The sequence below is a fragment of the Heptranchias perlo genome, chromosome 34 (assembly GCF_035084215.1).
Source record: "Heptranchias perlo isolate sHepPer1 chromosome 34, sHepPer1.hap1, whole genome shotgun sequence".
Taxonomy (NCBI): Eukaryota; Metazoa; Chordata; class Chondrichthyes; order Hexanchiformes; family Hexanchidae; genus Heptranchias; species Heptranchias perlo.
The window spans coordinates 25,705,540-25,718,587 of record NC_090358.1 but is presented as its reverse complement, the minus strand read 5'-3'; the positions used below and the strand labels follow the sequence as shown (position 1 = coordinate 25,718,587).

Genomic DNA, 13,048 nt, shown 5'->3' with positions numbered 1-13,048 from the left:
GAGGAGGCTGAGGGGGGACATGATTGAGGTGTACAAAATTATGAGGGGCATAGATAGGATGGATACTAAGGAGCTTTTTCCCTTCGTTGAGGGTTCTATAACAAGGGGACATAGATTCAAGGTAAAAGGCGGGAGGTTTAGAGGGGATTTGAGAAAGAACTTTTTCACCCAGAGGGTGGTTGGAGTCTGGAACTCACTGCCTGAGAGGGTTGTGGAGGCAGGAACCCTCACAACATTCAAGAAGCATTTGGATGAGCACTTGAAATGCCATAGCATACAAGGCTACGGACCAAATGCTGGAATATGGGATTAGATTAGACTGGGCTTGATGGCCGGCGCGGACACGATGGGCTGAAGGGCCTCTATCCGTGCTGTATAACTCTATGACTCTATGATCTAAATACAATTGCTGGCACCCACAATCCAGCTTTGCTCCGACACTCAACTATTTCCCAAACAAAGCTCCGAGTAAGCAAATCTCTCATGTCTTCCTGCTGTAACACAATCTCCTTTACTCACAAATGTGAATGAGATGGGAGTACTAGAAGTTAACTCTTCCAACAGTCCTGATATAATGGGGGCAAGTTTCCAATGTCACATTTTGCTGGTGGTTTACTAATATCCAGAATAGCAATTTTACTCAATAAGAGCAACTTTGTGTGGATACAGGTTCCCAATTTCTAACATAGTTTGAAAGCTGGCAAATATCTCAAAAATAGAAATTCAGGCCATTATTGAGTAGTTGGATCTAATCAATTGAACTTGTGTGATAGTTTCCAGTTGCTTGCACGCATCAGTCTTTAAGTTGAGTATGGAGCTGGTATAAACAGGTCAAACTCAGCAAAACGGCATTTTAATCATATTATGGCTGCCATCATTCATTTGGTTGGAACAGGACATTAGGGTTAATCTGTCACCAATCACAATTAAGTGAGAAGCACTCAGTTCTCACATACTGACCCAATCAGAAAAACTTGCACCAAAAGGGAAATGGACACATGCATATGCAAAATTACAGGATAAAATTATCTGCCATGTTATAGGTTACCCCAGCACTCATTCCATTGTCTGAACCTCTGGTTACCTTTATGCTTAGTGAAAAACATCGATGACAATGGGGACAAAGGTGGAGATGTTGATTTAAAAGTAGTTATTGATTTCTTTGAGCTAGTGCTAAAGATGCAGTCTGTATATACTACATTGCTTTAACATGGTGCACCACTGTAATCGAGGCCTTGAGTCTAGGGTATCCGTGATCTTTCCAATACACCCTCAAACCAGTGGAGGCACTGCATCCTCCCTGCTCAGTGATTCACCACCTTGTGGCGATCCAAATGTCTCTCTCCCCGTGTTGGTGCTTGATATAATTGTGTAAGAGGTTTGTGTAGTTTCTGGTGCAGTAGTTCTCTGCTGTCCAGATGGTGCAAATTTTTTTGGTGATGACAATATCCGCAGGGAACCACAGATGTGGACTGGTGCACAAGCGTCATAATTAATGCTCATATTGGGGTATTAAGAAACAGATATTGGTGTACATGGAGCTAATAATGAGTAATGGCGTACTTTCCAACTATTGTGCAGCACGCTTGATACGATGTCTGCCCGCAACAGGGAAGAGAATCTGCTACTCCTACCTCGTCTGGCCTACATGTTACTAGTCCACACAATCTCATTGACTCAATACCCTCTGAAATGGCCATTCAGTTGGCAGGGCAACAAGGGATGGGTAATGAATGTGGCATTGTCAGTGTCACCCACATCTCAAGAGCTAATATATAACATTGAAGGGTGGGGGGGGGGGGGGGGGGGAAATGGGCATTAGTTGGTGAATAAGCCAGGTTCAGCCTCTGAGTGCCACAGCTTTCTCTGTGCTTATCATCACGATAATGTCTGTGCCTCTCAGCTGGTTGTATTCACGCTCTGGCAAATTGAAGCCAACTTTATCTTCACAAGTCTTTTCACGGAACAGTTTCACACTTCCCTCCAGGATTTTGATTGGTGGAGAAGGCATTCAAGTAGCTACTTTCTGCTCCGAGGCAAGTGTAGGAATGTGGAGGTCACGTGATGAAGATCCTTCCCCTCCTGGACAATACCTCTTGGATAATGGGCAACAATCCCATTCATGAATTAACCACCAGTCAGCCTGTGATTTTACAATAGTCATGTCATTGAATTCAGGGATGTTATAAATAAAAATTCAAACACTTTTGCATGACAGTTGAGTGTCTTGGATTTATAATTATCAGGATTATGGTCACGCATAAAACTGATTTTGGGTTAATCTTTCCTTTTCACTATAATGGAAAAAAATTAAACATCTGCTCACTGAGAAACAAGACAGTTTCTCGAAGAGAAGAAAATTGTAATATTCAGTTGCAAAAGATCGAGAGAAGTTAAAAAGGACCCTTACCCTGGAATGGGAGCACAGAAACATCCACAGGGATGGTTGAATCCTCTCACATAGTGAGGCTTAGGGGGGCAGCCAGGGTGTTCCACATTAGTAGCTGTGAAGAAAACAGGATATCTGCAGTCACTTCAAATAACGAGAGCACAGAACACTCAGCAGACTCAAAGGAACGTGAAAACTACATGCAATCAAAAGTTTACATTCTGAATTCATTGTTCTACTGTACAGCCTTACACAATTGGCAGAATATCGTATGAACCAAGCTACTATACAAATTCAAACCTACACTTATTGTATTTAACATGGAATTCAAGGTAAGTTTTTCACATCTCAGCATTTTATTTTGTGTTACTTTCTCATTACAGGCGGACCAGGTTTTGTGTGCTAGTTACCATTTGAGGATATCGTCCCATCTTCATATTGTTTGATTAAAACGACATCCACAAAATCCCTCGGAGAGATTATGCCCACTGCCGCTGATGGTGTAACAGTCCTGTAGACAGAAACAGCCTAGAGAGAGATAGTACAAACAATCTCAACACAAGTCCAGCACTTCATTCATCATCCATTTCTGTTGTGCAGCTGCAGAAAATGAATATGACAAATGCTTTTCACATATTTTCAGATGAATTCTCGAACAGGGCACCATGCTTCTTAAACATTTGCCTTTATCTGAGGTTATTCTAAAAGGACAGCAATGCTGCAAAGTACTGTCACTTTCAAAGTAGATTCTAATATGCAAAATGCCCAATACCATTTATTAACTAACAGACCTCATGGGTACTCTTGGACCTGGTCGTGACGTTTAGCTGCAGACTTGGCCATTTCTTTAAATGGGAAAAGCCAGGTTAATTACAGATACTTTTAAATAGCTGAGGTTAATCAGAGGTCAATTGTAACTGTAAATTTCAGGCTGCAGGACAACGACTGTCCTTTTTAAAAAAAGAGATTGCTTTGTATCGGTGACAAAGTGTGATATCTGGTGTGTGACGGATGCATGCTAAACACAATATTTATTACAGAGAAAAAGAACAAAGAGACAGAGACAAAGAAAGAGAGAGAGAATAGACAGAGACAAAGAAAGACAGACACAAAGAAAGACAGATAACCACTGACATTTACAGCACAGAAGGAGGCCGGTCAGCCCATTTTGTCTGTGCTAGCTCTTTGTTAGAGATATCCAAAACTAATCCCACTGCCCTTTATCTTCCTCTGCTTCAAATATTTATCCAATTTTTCCTTAAAAGTTGCAATGGTCACTGCCTTAACTACTCCCTATGGCAAAGTACTCCATGCTCTAACAATCCTAAGAAATGCCAACGAGAAGAAATAGTCTCTGACTTAACCTCTCTCCTCCCCCAGTGACTATTTTAATTTGATGATCCTTGTCAATGACCCCAGCAGGAAATAGTTTTTCCTTATTCACTATCAAAACCTGTCATAATTTTAAAACTTATATTAAATCTCATCTTAGTCACCTCTGTTCCAACAGAAATAATCCTGGTATCTCAAATCTCTACTCATAACTAGTTCCTATCCTTGGAATCATCCTGGTGAATCTGTGTTATATACTCTTGATGACTTTAATTTCCTTTCTATATTGGAGTGCCCTAAACTGCACATCAAACTGTCGTCTAGCCATTGTTTTGTACCAATTTATCATTAACTCTTTGCAGTCCATGCCCCTATTTATAAAACCCAAAATGTTACTAGCCTTTTTTATGACAATCTAGTTGCACTCACAGGGATTTATGTATTTGCACCCCAGGCTCCTCCACTCCCTTCAACATCTTTCCATCTGCCTTATACTCTGATTCCTACCTTTTCCTCTCAAAAATGCACGACCACACACTTTTCAACATTAAATTGTATCTGTTACTTGTCTGTCCATTCCGCTAACCTATGTCCTCCTCACTGTTTGCCAAACCCATTACTGATATTGTGCTGCCTATGCCCAAGTCAAAATCATCTGTATCTACAGAAAAGTAGACGCAGCACTGACCTCTGGGGTACGTCACTTCCAACCCATCTCCAGTCCAAGCAACACCCACTAACCCTTTGTTTCCTGTCCGTCAAACAACTCTCTATCCCTGCTGCTACATTTCTTCTTGTATCATAGGCCTGAATTTATGTAATTTACCTTCTCACATACAAGGCCAGAGTTCTGATCTTCAGCCTGAATAGAATTAACTGATTACAGATCTCATATAAATGTGAGGTGGTGCATTCCGATAGGAAGAATAAGGAGGCCACATACTCCCTGGAAAATAAGAATCTAAATGGGGTAGAGAAACAAAGTGATCTGGGGGTGCAGATATACAAATCACTAAAAGTAGCGACAGAGGTTAATAAGTCCGTAAAAAAAAGCAAACAAAGCACTGGAGTTAATTTCTAGAGGGATAAAATTGAAAAGCAGAGAAGTTATATCAAACTTGTATCGAATCTTGGTTAGACCACATTTGGAGTACTGTGCACAGATCTGGTCACCACATTATCGAAAGGATATAGAGGCACTAGAGAAGGTGCAAAAAAGATTTACAAGGATGATACCAGAACTGAGAGGATATACTTATCAGGAAAGATTGAACAGGTTGGGGCTCCTTTTTTTTTTTGAGAAAAGAGAAGGCTGAGGGGTGACCTGATAGAGGCCTTTAGGATTATCAAAGGATTTTTTTTATTCATTCATGGGACGTGGATATCACGGGCAAGGCCAGCATTTATTGTGCATCCCTAATTGCCCTTGAGAAGGTGGTGGTGAGCCGCCTTCTTGAACTGCTGCAGTCCATGTGGTGAAGGTTCTCCCACAGTGCTGTTAAGAAGGGAGCTCCAGGATTTTGACCCAGTGACGAAGAAGGAACGGCAAGTCGGGATGCTGTGTGACCTGGAGAGGAACGTGCAGGTGGTGTTGTTCCCATGTGCCTGCTACCCTTGTCCTTGTCCTTGTCCTTGTCGTTGTCCTTCTAGGTGGTAGAGGTCCTGGGTTTGAAAGGTGCTGTCGAAGAAGCCTTGGCGAATTGCTGCAGTACACATTGTGGATGGTACACACTGCAGCCACTGTGCACCGGTGGTGGAGGAAGTGAATGTTTAGGGTGGTGGATGGGGTGCCAATCAAGCGGGCTGCTCTGACCTGGATGGTGTCAAGCTTCTTGAGTGTTGTTGGAGCTGCACTCATCCAGGCAAGTGGAGAGTGTGATGGAATACTCCTGACTTGTGCCTTGTAGATGGTGGAAAGGCTTTGGGGAGTCAGGAGGTGAGTCACTCCATAAGACCATAAGAGATAGGAGCAGGAGTAGGCCATTCGGCCTCTCGAGCTTGCTCCGCCATTCAATGAGATCATGGCTGATCTGATTTTTACCTCAACTCCACTTTCCCGCCTTTTCCCCATAACCTCTGACTCCCTTACTGATCAAAAATTAGTCTAACTCAGCCTTGAATGTATTCAATGACTCAGCCTCCACAGCTTTTCGGGGTAAAGAATTCCAAAGATTCACGACCCTCTGGGAGAAGAAATTCCTCCTCATTCCACTCGCTGCAGAATACCCAGCCTCTGACCTGCTCTTGTAGCCACAGTATTTATATGGCTGGTCCAGTTAAGTTTCTGGTCAATGGTGACCCCCAGGATGTTGATGGTGGGGGAATTCAGCGATGGTAATGCCGTTGAATGTCAAGGGGAGGTGATTAGATTCTCTCTTGTTGGAGGTAGTCATTGCCTGACACGAATGTTACTTGCCACTTATCAGCCCAAGCCTGGATGTTGTCCAGGTCTTGCTGCATGCGGGCTGAGACTGCTTCATTATTTGAGGGGTTGCGAGTGGAACTGAACACTGTGCAATCGTCAGCAAACATCCCCACTTCTGACCTTACGATGGAGGGAAGGTCATTGATGAAGCAGCTAAGGTGGTTGGGTCTAGGACACTGCCCTGAGGAACTCCTGCAGCAATGTCCTGGGGCTGAGATAGGGTAGGCGAAGAGAAGATGTTTCCACTCGGGGGGAAACCAAGGGGGGCCATAAATATAAGATAGTCACTAATAAATCCAATGGGGAATTCAGGAGAAACTTCTTTACGCAGAGAGTGGTTAGAATGTGGAACTCGCTACCACAAGGAGTAGTTGTGGTGAATAGCATAGATACCTTTAAGGGGAAGCTGGATAAACACATGAGGAAGGAATGTGAATGCTGAGTCATTGAGTATATTCAAGGCTGAGATCGATAGATTTTTGGACTCTAGGTGAATCAAGGGATATGGGGATTGGGTGGGAAAATGGAGTTGAGGTCAAAGATCAGCTATGATCTTAATGAATGGTGGAGCAGGCTCAAGGGGCTGTACGGACAACTCCTGCTCCTATTTTTTATGAATAGAAGGATATGCTGATAGGGTTAGATGAAGTAGGGTGGGAGGAGGCTCGTGTGGAGCAAAAACACCGCCATGGACCAGTTGGGCAGAATGGCCTGTTTCTGTGCTGTACATTCTATGTAAAAAAAAAACTTTTGAATGGACTAATCCACTGTTTATTTATCAATTAGACACTGTAGCTTTAAAGGGACAATTTAGCACCAGAGTGATGTGTTTTACAATGTTCCTGTCCTTTTAGTGCATCGTTAGGCCACAGGCAGTGGCACAGATAAGTAATTTGAAGGTTATATAAGGATAGCAGTATTACATGGTGTAATGCAGAATGCATTATTCCGCTGTTCAGGACAAAATGAATGGTCGTTAAAAGTAAGTAAATTAATATAAATAGATTGAATTGTGTATAGAGATTGAAATTCAATTTAAATATCAAATTGCTAAATATTAAGATTTTATATAATCTATAGCTTTAGGAATAAAAGAAATGTCCCTTAAAATAAGGGAATGTAAAATATACTAAACTGTATATTAAAATATAAGTTGCATAAAGTATTTTATACGATTTGTATACAGTATTATATTCTAATGAATATCCCATGGCATTGCTCAGACTAATTTGGACGAAGTGCTATTTCTGAAGTTCATTCTATCGGTGATTGAGTGAAAGGATATGCTGCTTGTGGGACCTTACTGTTGCAAAACTGGCTGCCAGGTTTTCTGCATTACACAGTGACTTCATTGGTCATAAAGCGCTTTGGGAAGTCCTGAGATGGTGAAAGGCACTATATAAATGTAAGTTCGTTCTTCTTTACTTTCTTGTTCTTTTAAAAGGGAAATTTGAGGGTTTGGTTGAGGTGTGGAGGACGGTGAGGTGAAAGCTAAAGCAAACAATCCTGGGTGAAACATCAGGAGGAAAAGCAGCACTGGGACGATCCATTTATTAGCACCTATGCTACAGCGTTTTATGCAAAAAGTCCAAGGAGCCATTTATTAGCATCCATGCTACTGCAGGTGTCTCTTCTCTCTCTGCTGTCCCTTCCCCTGTAATAACCTTGATGTAAAGCAACTGCTCCCATCTAATAGGCCACAGGTAGAAGGAAAACAAATGCGGCAGAAGCCCAACAAATAGAATCGATAAGCAGGGAACAACGAAACACCAGGCCTCAACAAAAATGTTGATGAACCCACAGCAGAGTTTAAATTTGAAATATGTAATCCTAGTGTGTGTCATCTTAAAAAGTGCATTTGAGCATGGGATATTTATTAGAGAATACCAAGGTTGAATTAGAGGATGGAAAAGATTTTTCTGAGATGATTTAATTGATTCATTTAGGTAATTTTGCTGTAGCCTGCTTCTTTAAATAATAAGTTAGTACAAGCAAATACATTCATGTAGCATTGAAAGAGGTGGAATACATTTTCGTGACCCAATGAAGTTGAAGAAAATTTAGATCTATTAATATTTTTGGACATTATAAGGGCAAGGATAAATGTGACTGAGAACTGTTACACAAAGTATTACAGAAGGAAAGTGACGGTACACACTACACTCAAGACTTTTAACATAACTAGTAAATCTCTCGTAGCGATGTCAGGCGATGAGCTGTTTTATAAAAGGTGTAACTCCTCTGCAGTCTGAAACGAATGGTGGGTGGCCAGTCTGGCTTTGATTGACAGGACAATTAAGTTCGAGACATTGTGGAATGCTCTTAGAGAGGCAGCTGAAACACAGAACCTTTTAAGACTGTTTTGCATCAATAAGAAACAGAACTATGTGCTGGAGGTAGGAGGAGTAATGCATCCTAATTGTAAAAATTATTGCTCAAAAAGTTAAATTTTTTTCTCTGTTTTAACCAGTTGTTTATAAAAATTTGTTTCAATTTAATTCTGTGACCTGCTGCAGTTCTTAAAAGTGGAACTGAGGCTGAGGGCTAATCATGAGAGAATAACCCAATCATTTGCCTATGTTTCAATAAATTTGGCCTTTTAATGGCCCAGAATTTGCTGTCAAAATAAAGGTGAGGCTAATGCGCTCACCGTCACAGCGACTTCAGGCGAGGGGCAATTGCCCGGTTAAACGTGGAAATCTAAAAGTTGCTGTCCGAGATGCGCCGCTCAGCCGTTAGCTTCACGAAAACAGCATCTCGCTGTCTGCCTCACTATCGAAATACATTGAATGCCGTGAAGTTGCTGTATTTGTGCAGTAGATATGAACTAAACGTGCCACAGAAAGTGAAGTCTTGGCCATTCCCGTCTAAGTACTGTTTTTAATGGTGTGGTAAGTGTTAATTACTGCCAGTCAACCCCTCTGGCACTGAAAATTAACTGTTACCAGTGTGGAGTCTCATTCCTTCAGGTTTTAATTGTTGGAGTTTTTTTTTTAAATTAAAAATTTTGTTTTTACTTTTTCTTTGTCTTTTTTTCCCTCTCTTAATCCAATCTTTCTTTCCCTGATTTGACATTGAATTCACTATTCTAACTTACACTTCCTGGTTCTGACCTTGCACTGTTCATTTAACAATCCTTCAACCTGATTAGTTAAAAAGATACCCAGTTGCTTGCCCTGTTCACTCAGATCCCAGATGCCCTGTAGAGGGCACCGCACCATTCCCATTTCCCACTTCCAGCAACTCGCAACGCAAAATATCAGCAACTAAATGCGCAAGAGCGGGGGGAGGACACTGTTCGTTGAGCAGCTACTGCAAATTCTGGGAACAAATTTGATTATGATTAAGAGCGAAAGATGGATGACTGTAAATGTGACAATAGTGATACAAGAAGTGTTACATTTACAAGAGGTGAAAGATTTTTAATATAGAATCAATACATAGATAATTTTATTGATTTAAAAAAATTCTTCAGCAGTGAGCCATGAGATGTGTAAGTAGCATGGGAAGAGAGACTGGGTAGTGAGGTTACATGCATGGTGAATGCCAAAGCACTGGGGATCAATGTGAAGACGAGCTTGGGTGAATGGGATCTTGGGTGAGGGAGCTGAGCATCGGTTGCTGCAAAGGAGACCAGAACTCCAACGGAATATGGAGGAAGTGGAATTTATAGCTGGTTATTAAGGTGGTAGGTTGGAAAGTGGGATTTCAGGCAGGCAAGCAAGCAGTGGCTGCCAGAGATGAGCACTCTTGCTTCAAGTCCCACTTGCCCACCTAGTCTCTTGGAGTAGATGAACAAAGGGTTGAGTGAAGGGTGCTTTTAATGGTGATAGGATTTGTAAATGGAAATGGCCTATGGAAAAAGACCTGGGGTGCTAGGGAAGGCATAGAAGCCAGTGTAAATTGAGGATGAGGCTGAATAGACAGGGGTAAGCCTCATGGAGAAAATGTTTTCCAGGAATTTAGAAAAAAAATGTGCAGAACAACAACAATTTTATTTAGAATTGATTAATTTTGATGGGTTTGTTATCTTATAAATGTTAATTTCACCCCTAAATTAACATCATTCGAGATATTGGATAGAGAAGGAAAGATACAAATAAGATTAAACTAAAATCTTATATATTTTTTGGCCTACACTATGAAAAGCCAAACCCTAAACAGATGGAGTAAGGATAAAAAGCTGTTGCCCCATAGTATATGCACAGGTTTATTTACGTATTCAAGTGTGTTATATGTGGAAACAAATTTATCTATCTTCTAGTAATTTGTAGAAACCAACCAAAAAGGTGCTTGGAGTCTGGGGAGATCTCCCACAAAGTTATTTCCAAATTTTCTCACTGAAAATGTGCACACCCCACACACAACATAATCTGATTCACCATAAACAACGCATGATTTTTTTATATATATAGGAGGAAGCAGGACAATGCACATGTACTGTCAGACCCAATGCCACAACTGGCCTGCTAATTAGCATCCTGCTGATTTTACTAACAGGTAGCAGCTCTCATTTTATGGTCAGAATAATCTGTAATGCAAATTTACTTCCACTGTCAATCTAAGTAGAAAGCTTGGATCCACAGTATATGCAAATGTGCATTACAGACTACTCTAACCATAAGATGAGGAGTGCTACCTGTGTTAGTTTCCCTCAGTCATATCAAGTCAACACCAACCTCCACCCCCCCACCCAACCTCCACACCCTCCTCCTCCTCCCCATCCCACCCACTACCCCCTCCCCTCACCCACCCTTCACCCCTATCCCTGATTCCTGTTTCCTGCCAGTTATTCGACCATAGTGCAGGCAGTTACAGCTGCCATATGCCGATCAAATGCACCTCAAAGTCGACCTCCCCAAGGACTCTATGCCAAGTTGTGAACCATACATGTGAAAAGTCCATCAAAACCTCCTCTCCTACATTAGGAGTGGCCACTAAAATCTGATGCAAGCACCTGCAACTTCATGACAGACCTGAAATTGGGGGTTCAGTACATCTTCCAACTTACCAATGGAAGAGCACTTTGTTAAATTCTCCTTTTACAAAAATACAGTTGTTGACGAGTGTCATAGATTGATGACAGAAAATATTTCGTCACACTTTGTGGGACATTACAAACTAAATAAGCAAGTATTGTTGCCGTTCAACTGTCTAAAAAGTAGGATGATAAAACCATTTTAAAACCAAATTCTTCTTGCAAGTCAAATCAATCATGGCCAACAAACTTACATCATCGATAGTCTCAATCAGCTCAAATACTTTAACATTTTTGTCCCACTTCACTCTTAGCCCATCAGGCACTGGTTTTAGGCACTCCCAGACCTCCTGTGGTGCAGCTTTAACTATCCCTTCACCTTTGTACCTGAATCAAAGACCACAAGAGGAGAAAGGGAAAAGTATCAGAACAGTAATTACTTATACCAATAACTGATAGGCATTTTGTAACTGACAAGTATTGCGACCTCTTTTCAAACTGTTAAAATGTTGCAGTGGGATAGGAAGGGGATTTCCTGCAGTTGAGGTTAAGGCACATTGTTGGTGCAGAGCACAGGAATCTTTACTCTGCATACAATCCATACTAACTGCATACTTTTGAAAATCACAACTATGTAAAAACTTTTGCAAATCACATTAAAGGAGCAATCCACCTCAATCCCTAAAATAATTTAGGGTGTGGTTCTTTAAAATGTTAGTTTTAGCAAAGGATTGAACACATTCCCTCCAGTTACTGGGTCAGGCTAGGGCATGGGCCACTAACCATTTTACAGGAATTCAGATTGGATGAAAATGCAAACTGGACTGGATTACAGCTAATTCGTCACTGCCAGTTTACACGGTGGTGATCACGGAGGCAAACTCAAGGCAACAATTTCCTCAGACCCCAACATCTCCAATTTAAAATTCGCGTCCATTGTGTTTAAATCTCTTCATGGCCTCGCCCCTCCCCATCTCCGTAACTGCCTAAATTCCCCCCACCCCCTGAACTCTGCATTCCTCCCATTCCAGCCCTTCACTCCACCATTGGCGGCCGTGCCTTCAGTCACCTATGCTCCATGTTCTGGAATTCTCTCCCTAAACCCCACTGCCTCTCTACCTCCCTCTTCTCCTTTAAGACCTTGCTTAAAACCCCTCTTTGACCAAGCTGTGGGTCATTCCACTTAATATCTCCTCCTTTTGCTTGACATCCATTTTCACGATTACATCTGTGTGAAGGGCCTTGGAGCATCGTTCTATGTTAATGGCGCAGTTTATATGCAAATTGTTGCCGTAATGCATGTAGGTGCGACCACAGTTTGGCCACTGGTGATCTCATTCTTGCCAGGTTTCTGCTCAGGATTTGGATATGGGACACTCAGTACACCAGTTTGAAGCCTGTGTTTTTTTTTATTCGTTCATGGGATGTGGGCGTCGTTGGCGAGGCTGGCATTTATTACCCATCCCTAATTGCCCTTGAGAAGGTGGTGGTGAGCCGCCTTCTTGAACCGCTGCAGTCCGTGTGGTGAAGGTTCTCCCACAGTGCTGTTAGGAAGGGAGTTCCAGGATTTTGATCCTGCGACGATGAAGGAACGGCGATATATTTCCAAGTCGGGATGGTGTGTGACTTGGAGGGGAACATGCAGGTGGTATTGTTCCCACATACCTGCTGCTCTTGTCCTTCTAGGTGGTAGAGGTCGCAGGTTTGGGAGGTGCTGTCGAAGAAGCCTTGGCGAGTTGCTGCAGTGCATCCTGTGGATGGTACACACTGCAGCCAATGTGCGCCGGTGGTGAAGGGAGTGAATGTTTAGGGTGGTGGATGGGGTGCCAATCAAGCGGGCTGCTTTGTCCTGGATGGTGTCGAGCTTCTTGAGTGTTGTTGGAGCTGCACTCATCCAGGCAAGTGGAGAGTATTCCATCACACT

At 42.1% G+C, this 13,048-nt stretch overlaps 1 protein-coding gene across 3 annotated transcripts in view; it reads right to left on the bottom strand.

Annotated features, from left to right (window-relative positions):
* Positions 1 to 13,048, bottom strand: part of stard5 (StAR related lipid transfer domain containing 5) — a 40,589-nt gene that overhangs the window by 12,136 nt on the left and 15,405 nt on the right. For all 3 annotated transcript variants that reach the window (XM_067971615.1, XM_067971614.1, XM_067971616.1), the window contains exons 3-5: positions 11,379 to 11,511; positions 2,800 to 2,917; positions 2,411 to 2,504 (exon numbers count right to left, since the gene is read on the bottom strand). In XM_067971615.1, the coding sequence (XP_067827716.1) occupies positions 2,411 to 2,504; positions 2,800 to 2,917; positions 11,379 to 11,511 (345 nt within the window). The remainder of the gene's footprint in view (positions 1 to 2,410; positions 2,505 to 2,799; positions 2,918 to 11,378; positions 11,512 to 13,048) is intronic.